This window comes from Delphinus delphis, chromosome 3 (genome assembly GCF_949987515.2).
Source record: "Delphinus delphis chromosome 3, mDelDel1.2, whole genome shotgun sequence".
NCBI lineage: Eukaryota > Metazoa > Chordata > Mammalia > Artiodactyla > Delphinidae > Delphinus > Delphinus delphis.
The window spans coordinates 81,157,632-81,176,575 of NC_082685.1; the positions used below are offsets into that span (position 1 = coordinate 81,157,632).

The window sequence follows — 18,944 nt, forward strand, 5'->3', positions numbered from 1 at the left end:
AGCCCACCTGCCGCAACTGAGACTGAGCACAACCAAAAAAAAAAAAAAAGAATATGTAACATTCAAATAAACATAGAACAACATTATCCCTGCCCCCAGAGCATTCTTCACATGTGCATGACAGCAACTGAAATAACTCTGCATCACAGGCATTGCTAAATGGTCCTTCCCCACCCAGGACAATCACGCTGTCAAGGGCAGGGTCATCTCTGGGTCCCCAGAACACATCACAGTTTTGTGAAACACAGGCTTCAAAAGTAATTCAAAACCAAAGTGAAATGTACATACATCAGTCTCAGTTTTTAAACACAGCCCTGTATGATCCTCTCTTTTTAGTAAAAATTATAAAAATATACCATTGTTTAAAATACATACAATAAATCAGCATGACTACTTAGAGATATCACTCCAAAAATATTCACTTTAGTTACATTTATATTTTTCAAATTTTGAAACAGCTTAAATATCCAAAAACTAACGACTGGTTGAATAAATTATGTCACATCAATGCATCTATGCAGCAGAAAATTATTTGGACATTCAAATGGTGCTCTATAAGAACACTTAAAACTTGTTAGAACATATTCATGATATGTTATTAAATAAAAAAGTAAATAAAAACACCGCTATATCATTTTTGCAGAAAAGATATGCAAATGACCAGCAGGCTATATAAAACAGTGTTAGCGCTAAGAGAATGGAACTGAACATGAAAGATATTCTTTTTGCGGGGGAGGGGGAGTTCTGAGGTTCCTCAATTTCCTAAAGCGAGGATGTATTTTTATAATAGTAAAAGCATAACATGTGCTGCATTTTTTAAAAGATTCTCAGCCTGATGCTGAGAAGCTGCCCTCGAGCACGCTGGGCTGTGCATTATCCAGCTCCTCAGCCTCCACCCTAGAGGGAGTGTGTTTTAATACAACACTAGTGGGGAGGGGAGACGGACGCGAGGGCTCAGTACAGTTCCAGGCTACTCTGTGAAAACTGCATTTGGCTGGATCTACATAAGCCAGGAGAGAAACAAAAACAAAACCCCTTGTCCCTAAATAAATCAGCTTCTGGAATTTCGGCTTCCAAGGAGAGACAGACAGACAGACAGACACAGTGTTACAGAGGAAGATATTTTTCTAAGAGCACGAGGAGAGGAAAAGGAACAACCTGAGCAGGTCTGTGTAAAAAGCACGTGTGATTCCAGCATCTCAAGTGGAATGAAATGTTGATTTGACACGAGGAATGCTTTTGATATTCTTGGTTGGTCTCAAAATAATTTCATGAGGCCTGGTGTTTAAGAAATAGCAAAGGATCTGAAAGTTTGCTTATCAATTATACCACGTTGCACTTGATCCAAATGGGATTTAAGACTGATCATATTCAAAGATAATCACAAAATATTAAGATAAAGATATTAAATGTTAAAGCTAGAATTTCTGTCCTAAGTCACCTGCTTATTATGTAATCTTGGCCAAATTACCTTTATAATCTTAGTTTTCCTCATCAGCTAAATGGGGATAATATTACTTATGTGGCAGGTAACCCATTGCAAAATTAAATCATGTCTTATTTTTACCACTGTAGAACCATCAGAAAGAATTTAATTTCCTCTCAGCCCAGTGAGAGGAGGGGACCTACAATCAGATTTAATTTCACTTTAGAAACTGTAAGTCAGGTGACATTCTCACAGCCAGCAGCAGTGGAGCAAACTCAAAACACGTTCCTCATAGGCTTGTCATGAGGGTTAAATGAAACAACAGCTGTCATAATGCTTTGCCAACTGTCATTCGATGTTCAGATGTTATTTTCTGATTAGTTATCTATTTTATACATATTAGTATATACATGTCAATCACAATCTCCCAATTCATCCCACCACCACCCCCCAGACGTTAATTATTGTTATTAAAAATTCCATTCTCTTCATACAATATGGCAGAAAGAGCCAGGAGATCTGGCCTCTCGTCCCAGCCCCACCCCTTTCTAGCTACTGGGATCATGTCTTCCTCATCTGTAAAATGGGAACGTAGTGTCTGCCTTGCTTTACCTCACAGGATTACTGGGAGGTTCAAGTGAAATAATATATGTGAAAAGCCGGTGGAGAGTGTTAGACAAGGCTGATCTGTAAGCAAGCCACAAACCAAAGTCAGTAAGATCACTTTAGAGTAAAATTCCATGAGCTCTGAACATTGAACGTGGATTGAAACTGACTGATGAGGTGGTTTATTAAAGAAGTGGTGTGCATTAAAAACAAAAAATCTGAATAACCCAAATGTCCATCAATAGTAGAATGAATAAGGAGCTGTCATACGACAGAAAACTCACTGCAAGAAAAATGAATGCATTTTAGTATATATTACATATAACACTGATAGAAGCAAGACACAAAGGAACACACCCCTTGATTCAATTATATAATGTTTTAAAAATAGGCAAAAAAACTACTTTGTTCAGAGAAGGCTACATAAGTACTAAAATTATAGTGAAAAGTAAAGAAATAATTACCACACAGTCAGACAGAGGTTTTCACTGGTTGGGGAGGGAGGAGAAGGTGAGGATGTGACCAAGCAAACAGCAGGGACTTCTGGGGCTGTAGGCTATGTTAAATTGTGTGTGTGTGTGCATGTGCACGCCTGCGTATATATTTATATATGCATATAAACACACATACACTTACGTGTATGTGCATAGGTATATAGTACGTATACTTTATGCACTTTATTATAGATCACAATAAAAGACCAACGATAACAAAAAGCTAAATTCTTTACAGACTCTTATGTCAACGGTATTTTTTTTTAAGACTTTTGCCAAAGAATTTGTTTCAATTCCAATCTCAGCTACACCAAACTAAGAAATTACGCAGTTGAGGTTTTATTTAATGCCTTCAAAAAAGAGTTATTAAGTATAGTCATTAAGCAGGCTATGGGGATTCAACTTGCTTACCTGCCTGCTTATTAATAATTTCTGATTGCGTGGACATTTTCTGGGTCAAATTAAAAATTCTACTGTTAACAATTAAAAACCTCCAGGGCTACAGTCACCACTTAAGTGTATGTTACACCAGGAGCCTAAAAGGAAACACAAGGTTACAATGAGGAGTTGGGGGCTCTGTGACTTACCAGCTGGCTGTGTTGGTGCTATTCTCTTAGGGTAAGTCTTGCTTCGACTTCTTGCCACATTCTGATCTGGCCGGGGAAGTTGAATAGAAAGATCTCGACTCATTTGTAACGCTGTCCTGCCACTTGAAAAAACAACATTTTGAGTAACACAGGTAAAACCACACAGCCACAAAATTACACCACAGCTCATGGAGAATATCTGCAGTGTACGGAGAGAAGAAAAAACACAGATTCACACAGGTTATAAGTATATAGGGCTTTCAATTGATTCTCACTGCAATGTTAACCAAGGAACTAATAAACTCTAATAGGAAAGATTTAGGTGAGACAGAAGTGCCAACTGAAGAATGTCTCTCGCCACCTGGTTCTACAAGAGTGAAGTCACTAGCCACTAAAGTTGCTGACATTCAATACACTCTGAAAGGAGTTCAGGACAGAGATCAGGAATGAGGCTGGGAACAAGTGGCCGAACAGGCCTTCAGATAGTTAGGTGTTTTCAGGAGAAAATTTTATGAACCCAGTTTCTTGCACCTTCTCATACTTAGAAAAGCGCTAAAAGCATTAACGGAGACATCTGCTCCTCGTTCCTAGTAGCAACCTTCTACAGAGGTGTGTGCTTGACTGCACGCATTCCCTTAGGAGCGGTTCCTCAGAGCTATCTGAGAGGCTCTCTCTCAGCCTCTAGTCCTCAGTAAGCCCCAGATAAAACTGAACTCACAGCTCTCATGTTGAGCTTTTTTTCAGCCGACACAAGGAAGATCTTTCAGAGGGAGAACCAGGAAAGAAAGGATTTATTAAAGGAGGAGTTAGGTTTTGATTTAAGTAGAATGATAAGCTTGAAATAGAGGATGCTGATGGTCTTCCAGCTCTACAACTAAATAGTAAAGAAATTGTGTTGGGCTAAACTACAGAAGGCAATGATTCTACGTGAATCAACATGTCCCCGTGCTGTACTTATAAGGCAAGTCATAGAGCCTCCCCAATTGGACCACTTAGTGTGATTTCACTCTGAACCCTGTGACACAATCAACCATTGATTCTGTCCACTTCACCTGAGTCAGGAAGTGCCCAGGAAGATTTAAAGCAGCCTAAAACCCCATGCACAGTACCGCTTCCTTAAGAGTATGTGAGGATGCAACAGGGAGAGCTTTCCCTGGGGACAAACTAAGCTACTCAAGGAACTATGTAATTTAATTTGCTATATTTCAGTCAACATTCATCCTACGAAAAGTTTATTCCACAGCTGAATTTGAGCTAATGAACAACTCTGGCTTTCATGACAGAAAGTATCATTTAGGTACAGAGAAAATGCATTTCTAATTATCTATCAATACTTTGATTCACCACAGTTAAGAGTCACCTAATAGGAAGAAAAAATAGTCTTTTATTGGCCACAAATCCCATTTATCCTACATTTACAGAATATATATTGGTGGCTCTCTCCCTAAAAGAGACTAAATAAGACTTAGAAAGCCAAATTCACCTCCTACATTCTTCTGTGAAAGCTTCCCCTCCTTACTACCTCATCCACTTTTATTAGAAATAAAGAGAGGCCCAAAACACTCATAAAAAGCAGTTTCTCATCAGGCTAAGTGAGGATATGACTTGATATGAGGAATTAAAATGACAGGTTCCATCCATGTACTTCATATTCAAGACTTCATGGAAACCAGGGGGAGGGGAGGGAGTAGGGGGGAAAACTGTGAAGGATTTTCTTTCACTTGAAATTTAACTACTTTTTTTTTTCCTTACATATAATGAAAATATATAAAAATCTAATAATGTTACTTGATAAGAAAATTATCATTTACCAGCTTTCATTTTGCTGTTTTCTTTTACATATTAATGTATTGTTAATAGACAAGTTCTGGAGACTGGGTTCAAATCCCAGCGATGTCATATCGTAGCTCTCTGACCTTGGGAAACATTACTCAAACTCTCTGTATCTCCATTTCCTCATTACTAAAGTAAGAATAATACCAATGACCACTTCATAGGCTTATTATGAATGTTAAGTATTAATATCATACATTTTCTAGAACAATGCCAGGCACATAAAAATATTATATAATTATTTACTAAATACAAGTAAATAATTTTTTTAAAATAATCAATTTGAGAATATTTCTACAGTTTTAACTATTTGTTTTAAAGGTAGTACATAAGGTAACACAAATAGCAACATCTCTCCCCTGAAAATCTTAAAAAAAATCTATACAGAGAACAAAATTCCACTATTAGAAATGGTTTGGAATATGAAGATAACATCTACTTAAAACAAACTTACTCTAAGACTTGGGTAGTATGTACTTCATTGCATAGAGGAAAAAATATTTGCCCTAAAAACATAACCCAATAATATGTGGACCACTGAGGCATTTTATAATGAGATTTTACTTTATTATTCAATTTTTCCTCATGGTTTCTCTCTCAGGAATAAATGAGAAATGGGAAAATCATATCACAAGATTCATAAAACTAAAGTCCAGAAACATAAACTGATCTTGCACAGGCTGTACAGGACCCGGGACTGGAACAAGCTTTCTGTCCTCCAGCTGGTCAGTGTGGCACAGCTTGGCAGCCTGGGAAAAGGGACAGAGTGCAGAGCCATTTGGTTTAAAGCTACAAGCCCAGGTTAAAACGCAGCTCTGCTATAAGTGTGTGGCCTTCAGCAGCTGATTTTTTAAATCTCCTAGAGCCTCATTTTCCTTATTTATACTTGTTCGGACTACTTCCTAGCAGAAATACTTCTGTACGGTATTCTTAGTATTTTCTTGTAGCAAAAAGCACTTGACAACAGTAGAGATTTTCAGTGTCGGTGAAAGAGCTCTTACACACCCGGCAGCTCTCCATAGTGACAGGACAGAGCATTGTCCCCAGGATCACCCACTTCCCTGCCCCTCACACTGTGGCACACATACTCCCATCCTATGATGAGAGGCACTGCCAGCAGCCCTTCAGCTTCAAAGTGAGGATACAATCGGCCATCAGTGGGGTAGAAGGAAGAGAACAAGAGGAAAGACACCTGGGTTCAAATCCCAACTTTGCCACTTACTGGTTAAAGGTCTTTAGTTCAGTTACCTTACTTTTGGGGGGCTCATATTTCTTGTCTACAGAAATGAGCATATGATACCTCCTTTGATGGGTCACTGAATGGATTTAATAAAGTAACACAGGTGAAAGTACCTGACACAAAGGAGGTTCTCAGGTGAACTTGGCCTCTCTTCCATAGTTCATGAAATGTGGAAAGCTCGTGTGATTTAAGTTCTACAAGAAGGTCATCAGGGTTCCTGAGGGGTGGTTCTTAGGTCTAAGTGTCATTTCTAGAGTATAAATTCTACACAACTCATTCATTCATCAAAACCAGGAGTCCCCTACAAACTTAACAAAAGGTAGAGGCAAGATTAGTTTTTAAGAGAAAGAGAGAGCAGTGTGCAACGAAATATTTAACCAAAGATTTAATCAATCTCTATTTCAGATTATTGGTAACTGATAATAAATCAACAAAAGAAGTCAACTGTCAGATTTAAGCTCAGCCTTTTCCCCAAAATTTAATTTTAAATTTTGAAAGGATTGCCTGTCACATTTCACTAAAATTATCTAATTTTCCCCTCTTCAGTAATGACTCGTTTTTCTGTTGGATTCTCCTTGGTATTCTGCAAGCCCTAAGATGCAAGAGAGAAAGTAAAGACTAGAATTCTGTCTTTCTCTATCACATACATCCCACTATAAACACATATACAATTATACACACAGACACCCACACTCACACACTGCAGCCACTGGTTAATGCTGTTCGTTATCCCCCATGCTCTAAAAGCCTACAGGGTAAAGGAAGGAGCTACTTATGTTTCCAGAGCTCTTCCTTCATTCCAAGATATCTCCAGAACGTCTCAAAATAAAGGAACAGGCATATGATGTTTATTAAAGTTTGGTTGTTATTACTCTTTTGCCAATTAACAGTCCATGTGCTGGCGACCACCCAGCAGTCAGAGACCCATCCCTGCGTAAGCCTGGCTCTGGGCACTGGGATGAAACACCTTTCTTTCAGAGATGGTGTAATGTTAGTGCTTCCTACATACAGACACTGAGATTTGGATTTCATTAAGACTTACCAAGCAGTTAACACCAGCCACAAAACTGAACAGATTTAGCAGAGTTTCCAATTTGCAAAGGTTATCTTTAATTACTTTTGTGGAAGAAATGATACTCAATATGCAAAATCCAATAACTTTCTAATAATAATTCCCAATAACCACAGCATTTGCATTTCAATAAATTTGAGAAATCAGGTATGGGTAAATTTGTAGAAACCAACTACAGCATACATTAAACAGTATAATTACATTTTTTAACGGTAAGAATATTAAGACAGATGCTTTTTCACTAGCTTCATTTCAGTGACAAAGAGACAGATTTACACATTCACTCTATAACCCTTGAAATGTGTTATGCCCCAACTGGAAGAACAGCCCAAATACTGACTATGAGCTATTTTTCTCAATATAAAAGTAAATACTCTTTCCTTAAATTCCTGTAATTATATCACTATCTAGGGAAGAACCTTGATAACCTGAAGTTTAAATTTTTAGATTTCAATGAATACTTTCCTACAAATACCAAGAACATCTATAACACAATAATACTTGTTATTTTAAGTCAGCTAATGAGCAAATATCCAAGAGAATAATATGTAAAGATTAATGCACTAAACATTTAATATTAATCACTCCTCTATTGATTATCTCTGGCTTCAAGCAAGACAAAAAAGTGGTTCATCAAAGAGAGGAATTAAAATTTGGCATATCACTATCTTGCAAACACTTCACCTGGATTTTTTTTTAAGTCTCCTAAGTAAGCATTTCATTTGGTGATGTCTCCAGGAGAACTGACAGAACACTGTCCCACCTCCCGAGTGCCATTTCTGCACCCTGCTTGGGTTTTATAGGGCCTGGGACCGCCTTACTGCCTGAATAATACTGTAGCTCTCTGAAGGCAGAGATGGGGAGATCTAATTCTTCGTACCTCTGGGTACCTAACACCCTGTTTTCCACATCACAGGCTCTCCACTTAACAGAACGAATTGAAACAAAACAAATTCTTTTTCAAAACACAGAAGGCTCCCATTTTCAAAAAGACACAGGCACCTGCCTGACTGCTGGACAATCAGGCTTTTCCTGCAACATGCTAACAGTCTGACTAATGTTAAAGGAAAGGGCTCTGGAGTTCCACTGCCAGGGAATGGACCCCGCTTTACTGCTTCCTAGCTGGGTTTCCCTGAGAAGTGACTTGTCGTCTCTGAGCCTTAGTTTCCTCACATATTAATGAGGATAACGTTAATAAGACTGCCATGATTAAATGAAGCAATAAATGGAATACATTTAGCACAATACATGGCACTTAGTAACTGCTCTGTAAAGTTAAGATATACTTGCTAGCATTACTATATGTAGGCGTTATGCTACAGAAAACATTTGATTTGACCCATAATATAAAGCAGGGGTCCCCAACCCCCGTGGCCTGTTAGGAACCGGGCCACACAGCAGGAGGTGAGTGGTGGGTGAGAGAGCAAAGCTTCATCTGTATTTACAGCCACTCCCCATTGCTTGCATTACCGCCTGAGCTCCACCTCCTGTCAGCATTATGGTGAGTTGCATAATTATTTCATTATATATTACAATGTAATAATAATATAAATAAAGTGCACAGTAACTGTAATGTGCTTGAATCATCCCAAAACCATCACCACCCACCCCCTCCCCATCCATGGAAAAAACCGTCTGCCACGAAACCGGTCCTTGGTGCCAAAAAGGTTGGGGACCGCTGATATAAAGTATACATTGTGTTACAATAGAGGTTCAACTGAATGTCCCAAGAATACCAAAAAACTACTATTCAGAATATCTACTTTGTTTCATAATCACAACATAATTAGAGGTAAGTGATAACTGGATCAAAATGAATTTCTGAAGATAATAAGCTCTACTACATTCTAAACACCCTAAGCTTAACCTAGCTAATGTAGAATTTAAATAATTAAACCTAGAAAATCATTTTTGTCAAGACAGTTTAATAGACTGCTATTGCTTATCAAATTCATTGGCACTGTGGAAAAATAAGGAAAAAATCTGATCACAAACTTTAATGTGCATGCATGTATGTGGACAGCTGCATTAAATATTTATTCATACACACCCCACACACAGCCCAGAGGAAAAAAAATGCCATTTACCTATACCGGTGCTTATAACTCAGGGATCCAAACTTGCTGAGTTTTCTTGACAATGAATTTGATTCATTTTCTGGCATTCTAATGAATGTTTAAAAGAAAATTAGATAGAGAATCACGACTATACTTATGCAACACTTGAGCAAAAGCTGTGTAGAAATATGTAACAGTGCAACACTGCTTAACACAGTCAAAATATTTTATTCATTCTACATATCGGTAGGAATAATAATCGATTATTTTTAAGCTAATACTTGACATTCTAGTATTTTATATCTGTATCGTGTCAAAACACTCATACTTCCTGAAGACTATCAGATACATCACTGCCCGCACAAGGAAGCTTTTATTGTGAATCAATTTAATTTCTCTACTAAATTATCTTGGGAACTTTTGTCACTACACTGATTTACCCAAGCCAAGGTTCTCAGGGCAATTGATCGTATCTAAAGGGGTGGCTCACTCTTCTTTGTACTTTCCATTCCAGGGTACTTTCAACACACACCTCCACGTGCAGTTCCTAGGCCCAGCCCCACTACAGGAGAGGCAATGCCTCAGACCTTTTGGGCTCTATCCCTCTCTTAATACAAACTCCACAACGGACATGGGTCATTTTATAAGGCTACTTCTCTAGCATCATGCTATTTGGGGAAACCGTTCCATGCAAATCAAACACGAATAAGGGGAAGAGTTAATCTAGTTTTAAATTTAAAAACCAAAAATAGAGTTTCAAGTATTATCTGATAAAATTGAGTTTTATCTTTACACCATAAGGATGTGACACAAACAGGATCCCCACAACCCAATGGTCAATTCTCTGCCCTCATCTTACGTGACCTCCCAGGAGCATGCAATGCAGCTGCTAGCTCCTTATTCACTAAGACATTTTTCTTTCTCATATTCCATTTTCCCATACCCACTGCTTACTTCTTCTCATACTCCCCAGCTGGCTCTTCCTGTCCTCTAAATGCTGGGAGGGTCCCACAGCTCAGTCCCTGGCTTTCTGCTCCTCTCTCTTCACTTTTTCCACAGGTGACCTCATCCAATCCCCTTTGCCTTAATACCTACGAAATTTATATGACCAACCTTGGTCTATCCTGTATGCCTTGTATACCCAGCCACCCATTCCATACCTCCAAGCTAACAGTCATTTCAAATTTAGTAAGTCCACAGTAGAACACTTAATTTCCACCAATACCAAAGCTGCACTTTTATTACATAAATGTCAAAAGCAATTGTCCTTGATCCTTTCTTGTAGCATGAGCAAAGAAAATATCTATATATGTGTGTGTGCATGTAAAAATGTTAATAAAAGAGAAACACTGTACATTTCTTCTTGTAGACAGGATAGAATTCTTGTTATAAAAACATATGCACATCAAAAAAAATTTTAAAAACAAAAACAAATGCAATTTTCATTTATTAGGACAATGAACAAAGGTTTCACATTAACATACCTAAAAAATGTATGATGTTCTACACTACACTTCCAAAGATGCTTGCAAGCAGTTTTACTTCGAGCTTCAAAAAAGAATGAGGTTTCATTGCACTGAGAGAGAAACAGAGAGAGAATATAAATTACAGACCACAACATTCTTCAGATGACAGCCACCCTTCTAGGTACCAAAAATTCAAGTAAGCAGAGAAATTACTGTTAACACATTAAAAAAAATAATTACCTCTTGAGAAAAATACAAAATATAAGTTCCATGTAAATCTTAGTGCCATCACCTTTATTATGTTCTTCTACATCACCCCATGACCACGGATAATCAGAGTGATGGCACTGAAGCACTGCAAACTCTTCTGTCATCAATGGGCGACCAAAACAGGAAAAATACCGACCGTGTGAAAATCAACTCCCCAAAAAAAGAAGACACCCATAAACCCAGTTTTTATGTAATTTTAACTGTATTTTTTTCAGGGATGTACAGGCCACACTTAAACTAAAGAATCTCAAGAGGGGTCGCTGGGAGGTGTGACTACCACAGCAGTGTAATCTGAGAAAGTTAAATAATGTCTCAGGACTGAGTTTCTCCATTCTGCATCAAGTTATTGGGGGAAATAAATTAAATGACATGACAGATGTGAAGTTCCATATATTAGGTATACAATTAATTTTAACTACCATTTTAATCTCGCAGCTACTTATCTATTTTAATACATAAGAAACAAAGGCATTATTAGAGGTAATTTTAACTGTGCAGCAAAAGATACTATTTTTTTTTAAGTGACTGAATAGGAAACCAAGCAAAATACAGTATCCACACTAAAATAATAATAAACCACAAGCTCTGTGAAGTTATATAATTGCTAACTTAGTCTCAAATAAAAAACAAACTCAAGTCACAAATGCAGAAGTGCCCCAGGAATAAGGTTTCCATGGATTCATAAACACAAAGTTGTCAATGCAGAAGAACAACTGAAACGATTCCTCCCCCTATACACACACCTTTTAACAAGGACAGAACATTTATATGCATGAAATTTCTCCCAAGTCCACCTAGAATGAGGCTGTCCAATTTAGGAGTTTATTTGCAAAATGAAAGGGTGTGATGGAAACTGAGCCAATATATGCATGTTACAGCAAGGCTTTGTAATTCCAAAACCTTGTGAGGTGGAAGAAGGAACTCAGGGCAAGTCCCAGGTTTCTAAGTTGGGTGCTGCTAAGTAGTAAAATACAGCAAGTGGAAAAAAATTGGGGAATTGGATGGGGGGGGGGGGTAATGGACATTAAGTTCAGGCTATTTTGATTCTGAGATGCCCATGGAACTAGGAACTCAACACGCCTAATGGGCCAGTAAACATGCAAGAGTAGAGCTGAGGAGAGAGGTCGTATCTGCTGGCACAGATAATTTCACCTGAGAATCTAAAACAGATTGCTCAGAGAGAGCACAGAGTGGATAACGGTGGAATCACAGTGAAGGTGAAGTGAGAGAGGTCAAAAGGGACCTCAAGGCAATGGTGTCAGAGAGGCTGGAGGAGAGGGCAAGTCTCAAGTGACCCAGAAAGGTCGCAGGGCTTGAAAAGAGGTCACTGCATTTAATGGGGAGAAATCTTCAGTGGCTTTCGTGAAAGGGGTTAAGGATTACAAAATTAGAGGTGATGAAGAAAAGGTGATCAATTCAGAAAGTGTTTTCCTCAAAAGCAAAAGAAACTAGGGGGGAGGTGAGGAGGAAGGGGCACAGAGGAAATCACAGAACATCCGTGGAGGCAGGGTGAGAAACCAAGTCTCCTGTCAGGAGATGGGAATGCTTAGAGGGGAATTTGTCTTCTTTTACTTTTCCTTTTTAAATATATACTCATGGTAACAAACACCAAAAGTTACCAAAGTGGATAACACAATTCTAACTCAATCTCCCTCCTACCACTGTCTCCAATTCCCCTCCTCAGAGGCAACCACTATTAAGAGTTTGTCATATTAACATGCTGGTGTTTTGTTTGTTTGTTTGTTTGTTTGCGGTACACGGGCCTCTCACTGTTGTGGCCTCTGCCGTTGCGTAGCACAGGCTCCGGACGCGCAGGCTCAGTGGCCATGGTTCACGGGCCCAGCCGCTCTGCGGCATGTGGGATCTTCCCGGATCGGGGCACGAACCCGTGTCCCCTGCATCGGCACTCAACCACTGCGCCACCAGGGAAGCCCATGCTGGTGTTTTAAAGCCACTGGATTATCTGAATATATAATACACAGGTCATTAATTTTAAGATAATTTTGCTTCCGGTTGTGTATCAGGATAAATAAGATAAAGCCAGTACATGGGACTTCCCTGGCGATCCAGTGGTTAAGACTCCAGGCTTCCACTGCAGGGGAATGGGTTCGATCCCTGGTAGGGGAACTAAGATCCAGCAAGCCTCACCAAAAAAAAAGCAAAAGAAGAACCCAGTACAGGACAGGCTGCTCTTCCGCTCCCCAATCTACCACCTTCCTCAGTATATGCACCCACCTCCCTGTCAACAACTGAAACACAAAGTGTGTTAGGACTAACGTACTGGGCATTCTCACTGACAAGAAATGGTGGCTACTAGTGACTATTCTGTGACACAGACACCTTCACATTTTAGCAAAAGCATCCACAAATAAGGTGGAATTGACATACTAAATTGAATTTTCACAAAGTGATTTAATTACATAAATCATACAGATTTCCAAAAGTGGAGGAGAAACAAAAAAATGTTCAAACTTGAAAGCAAAGTAAATCTCCTTAAACTTTTCTAGGACTGGCTTTCACTTTATTCATCACAGAAACATCTGTATTCTTCTGCTTTTCAAATAGAGACCTGGTCACAGGAAATCTAACTTTTAATATATTTTTTAAAACTACCATCACCTAATGAAAGGATAAAAGGTATTTAATATCCAACCAGAATTGGGTTTTCTCAAGTTTCTGTGGATACAAATATATTAAAGGAACAAAAGAGCCTCCCACAGGCTCCCTAATTACTTCTGCCCTGTGCAAATGACAAATATAAACTCATTCCCCCATTCATACAGGGCTTTAACACCAGCTGCCTGGTTTTTGTCCCATTGTTAGCAGAATGATCCAAATACTAAAAGGCAAGTTAACATAAATTTAAAAAGAGCCAGGTATTCAGAATAAATTCTGTGTATTTTTGCCACATACAGTAACTGCTGGCATAAATGTAACTGATGCAGCATTCAAATGTCTTTCTTTTTGAAACTCTGCTACCTACTAAACCTCTTCTAAATGGACATGGACAATTAGCACCTTCCCATTTGTTCACACAAAGACAAGTAGCTGCTTAGCTTCAGAAGTTCATTTCAACCTATCGCTAAAATACTTTATCCAAGCAACCAACGCTTGCTTTTGGCAAAATTCCTCAAACACCTTCATAGTTTTCATCATTTTATGCCGGAAGCAAAGCTATGATGTGAATCTATTTCTTTTCCTTTTATAAAGAGATCAAGCTTAAGTCACCTCTAACTCAGATATCACATGGGGCTTCATCACACTGTGGATCTCTAGGTAAACTGGGCTCAAAGTCCCAATTCCATCATTTGTAAGAATTCAGGACGTAGATTATATGGACAAATTCCCAACCTAACTCCCTCTGTTCTTCTCACTCTTTTCCCATCTTTGCTGGCTATGTTCCTCTTTGCAGCCTTGAAGAAATCAATCTACTTTAGCCTGGCTTCTCTGAATCGTCTTGAGTTTACTGACAGGGCCATGGAGGGGCTCACACTACAAGATGCACAGCAGCTAACTCTCCCTGGGCTCCAGCTTCACTGCCTCTCCCACGCCCAATGGGCTTGCCACACACAGTCCCTACTCTAGCTGGTCCCTCTGCTTCCATCTTGGGAAGCAGCCACTACTGGACAATCTGCCTTCCCCGGCTTCCCTAGAATTACGAGGACGAACATCTTCTCAATCCTGTCATTATAAATTCATCCCACCTCCACGGTCAATAGAAGTAACCTAAGGTACACTGCATAGGTCAAATACTTAAGAGTAAAGAGATTAGTACTTCTAACAATAGTAAGATGCGATCATTACATAAATGTTGCAAAGGCCTACAACAGAGAGTTTTCTTATCAATGATCCATAAAGGCAGAGGAGAGGCTAAAAAGAAGTGCAAAGATTACAAGCCTACAATTTTATGGCATCTTTTTTCAAATATTCAATCTCTAGAAGATTTATATGTACTTGGCAATTCTGTCTTTATAAATGGTAAGCCTGAATGATTGCAGTTGTAAAAATTTAACTACGTTTGTGTATGTGAGACAGTGGGCACGATGTTTGTTTTAATCACTTTCCCCATATTTTCCACTGCTTTCTCATCCCGAGTGCAAAGCCAGACAAAGAGTTCAGAGTAACCCCTGCAACCAAAAAATTATCAATCTTGTTATTATTTGGAAAGGGAAGTTAGAGGGAATTTTAAAACACTTGAGTAAAATATTATCTTGTTCTTTCAAGTTTTTTCTTTACAGAGTGCTCCCTAGAAAGTGTTTCTTACATCATTAATGTCTTATGCTATTGGCATAAAAAGAGTTCTATGGTCAAAAAAGTTTGCGAAACACTGGGTTAAACGCTCAGACCTTTTATTGAGCTAATATGTACTGTGACTCTCCAAGAGCTGGTAAGGTAGCTGGTGTTTCCCTGATCTATATGAGCAAAAACTTTATTTCAACTACTCTGGTTTAGAAAATATAAACATCCCTACACACACACCAGTTATTTTTAAAATTCTTTCTGCAATGCACATAACATAGTTTGAATTAAAAATCACTGTGCATTTCAACAGAGCACTGGAAGAATAACATTAATTTCTATTCCTACATATATGTTGTATTCTACAATAAAAGAACAAAACCAACAAAAATATTCCAGAACTCTTTTGTCAGCTATGTGGGTTATATTTCAAACTATACACTAAAGATGAAAAACCTTTTTACCTCTTTTACAGATGAATAAATTAATTGCTTGATGAATAATTGTTTATAACTCTTTCTATTTCATAGAAACATAAATTATAGAATTGGAAAGGATGTGTTAGATTGTGCTGTGCATCCCCCCTTTTTCCCTTTCCTCCCAAGAATTCAAAAGGAGAAAATAGGAGCCAAAACATTAGAGAATATTTATATCATGTTTCAGTAAACTCTGAAAACTATTTCATTGAGTTTATTCTGCTTCCTATTTGAAAAAATGCACAGATGCAAACCCAGGATTCCAGATGGCTTACTTTTGTTATTGTTGTTTTTACTCTATCTTTTCCTCATCTTTTCTTTAAAGAAACTGTAGGATTTCCTAAAATGTCAGCATTTCTCTCTTATATTTGCAGATTTCATTTTTTAATGGTAACTAATCTTTATTGCCAGTCTTACAAATGTTTAAAAAATTTTAATAACAAATGTTACTTAAGCTTGTTAAAATGAAGGCATATCTGGTAAGATCTATTGATACTCTTAATGTAGAAAATTTTTATACCAGAATTTAGACATTCCTTCCAAACAAATGGCTCACTTAATTATGGAGAAACATACTAGCAAATGAAGCAAAGGAAACTCCATGGGCCTGGAAGACCTGAGCTCCCCTTGTTGCCTTGGCAAGAGCTATTCACCAGCCAAGGCTAGTCAAGAACAAGCTGCTGTCTGAGCCCTTTCCTGTGCAAAACTTCAAGAGCTCTAAGTGCATGAGGGCAAAGACACTTCTACTCAGAGACGTGTACCAGGTGCCTGTTACAAGTCCAACTTTGGACTGGGTTCATTCAACCTCACAACAACCTTGTAAGACAGATTTTATCATCCTCACTTATTAGATAAGGAAATGTAGGCTAAATGTCATTCAGGAAATTGTCCAAAGTTAGAGAAGTGGGAGATCTGGACTTACACCATGCTATCTGACCACTAGTCTAGTAATCCATCACTTAATCTGAAAGACTCCAAACCACACTGTCATATGGAATCAGGATCCAAATGTTACTAATAGAGTCACACCTGTGAACACTTAGGGGAAAAATATAACACCTATAGTTCCAGGTACACTCAACACTGTAGGTGAAATGTACAATGGCACAGAAACTGCGGGTGAAGGTTGGGATGGGGGAATAAGGCAATATCTAACATACCTACACATACACTCACCCTTCCGCATTCCTACTCCTGGGAATTTACCCCGAAGGCAGCCCTCCAACGATATAAAAATACATATGCCCCAAGTTACAGACTGAAGGAAAATTTTTAATTGCAAACTATCAAGAACTACCTAAACGTCCCAGCATAAGAGATTGGTTGAATAAACTACTTTACAGACACTCAATGGAGTACTATGCAGATGTACAAGAGAACAAGAAATCTCCAAATGAACTGATACAGAGATTTCTAGGAGGCACCACTAAATGAAAGAAAAAGTGCAAAGAACACATAGAGTATGCTATATTTTATGTAAGAAAGAAAAACACTTTAATATGCTTATCTTTATAAACAGAAATACAAGGAGGAGGATAAACCATAAAACCCTGAAGTTGGTTACCTCCAAAGAAGGGTAAGGGAACGGAACTAAAGGAATATGGGAGTCAGCAATACTTCTGAGTGGGCCTTCTTGCAGAGTTTTTGCCTTTTGGAAGCATGCTAATCTTCTACATCTTCAAAAATTAAAATCAAAGAAAAGAGGATATGAAGGGGGGGGCCTATAACTGAAAGCAAACTGAAACAGTTAAACCTAACTAGATCCCAAAGGAACCCCAGAGACACAGGAATAGGGAAGGAGGGAAGGCAAGGCCAACCCAAGTACATTTTGAACACGGTATTAGACTCTATACTGTCTTGGCAAGGTGATATACATGAGTGAAAGAATCACACCAAAAAATTGTCAATTTCAGTGGTTTGGCCAAAGCAATTCTGAAACTATTTAAGATGCAGTTTAGGACTGAGCACACAAGTAAATGTGTTACTGTTATTGGGAGCCATGGTTCTCCCAGGCCAAAGAGAGCCTGTACAAAAATGAAATGAGAGGGAGGCTTCCCTGGTGGCGCAGTGGTTAAGAATCTGCCTGCCAGTGCAGGGAACACAGGTTTGAGCCCTGGTCCGGGAAGATCCCACATACTGCGGAGCAGCTAAGCCCGTGCGCCACAACTATTGAGCCTGTGCTCTAGAGCCTGCGAGCCACAACTACTGCGCCCATGTGCTGCAACTACTGAAGCCCACGCTCCTAGAGCCCGTGCTCCGCAACAAGAGAAGCCACCGCAATGAGAAGCCCGCACACCGCAACGAAGAGTAGCCCCCGCTCGCCGCAACTAGAGAAAGCCTGAGCACATCAGCAAAGACCCAGCACAGCCAAAAATAAATAAATAAATAAATAAAAAAATAAATAAAAGCAATCATTAAAACAAAGTGGAAATGTTCAATTAAATACAATAATAATTTTTTTAAAAAATGAAATGAGGGAAGGAAGAGCAAGCCCTGTGGGGATGGATGGAAACTGGAGGTATGGCATGAACTTATGATTTCTAAAATGTGCAGAAGCATGCTCCTATGCACACATGTGTGTGAACATATGTATTCATATTTGTACACAAGTGTATATTCATCCTTGTATTCCCTAGCTTTGTCCACTAGAAAGGCTGAGAAGCAAAGTCACCCCAGTAGCAATGACCACACCTAACACCCAGATCTTGACCCTTCCCCACTGAAAGGGACCAGGGCTCTTTGGAGAAATGGCTGATAACAGAGTGGATGCAGGGTAGGTACAAGATGCACCTGAAATACCAAGCTATACCAACAAAGGAAGAAAGTGACCAAAACAATGGTAAGGGCAGGTCAAAAGGGCACAGGAGTCCCAAAGGGCTCCCACTGGCCAAATCTAGGACAACTTCAATAACAGAATAGTTAGCTACAGTAGTGTATTACAAACCAGTGAAAAAATAGGAGTCAGTCCATGCCAATAACAAATAAAAAGGAGAGAAGGTGAGGCTCTCACCTACAGCGGAGTGCCAAGGGCTGACTGATACATGTGGAGGCAGCAGGACAGCTAGAATATCAGCATTTTGCAAGCATCATAGTAAAAGATCAAATCAGGCAAGAGTCCTCAATGGATGCTAGACCTAAGGTAAATATTGAAGAGCAGGGCATTTGCACTGAATTACAT

The 18,944-nt window shown here is 38.8% G+C and overlaps 1 protein-coding gene across 2 annotated transcripts in view; it reads right to left on the reverse strand.

The window, feature by feature from the left end:
* EPB41L4A (erythrocyte membrane protein band 4.1 like 4A) overlaps window positions 1-18,944 on the reverse strand; it is a 254,860-nt gene that overhangs the window by 64,880 nt on the left and 171,036 nt on the right. For both annotated transcript variants that reach the window (XM_060009013.1, XM_060009014.1), the window contains exons 10-12: window positions 10,800-10,891; window positions 9,346-9,423; window positions 3,114-3,235 (exon numbers count right to left, since the gene is read on the reverse strand). In XM_060009013.1, the coding sequence (XP_059864996.1) occupies window positions 3,114-3,235; window positions 9,346-9,423; window positions 10,800-10,891 (292 nt within the window). The remainder of the gene's footprint in view (window positions 1-3,113; window positions 3,236-9,345; window positions 9,424-10,799; window positions 10,892-18,944) is intronic.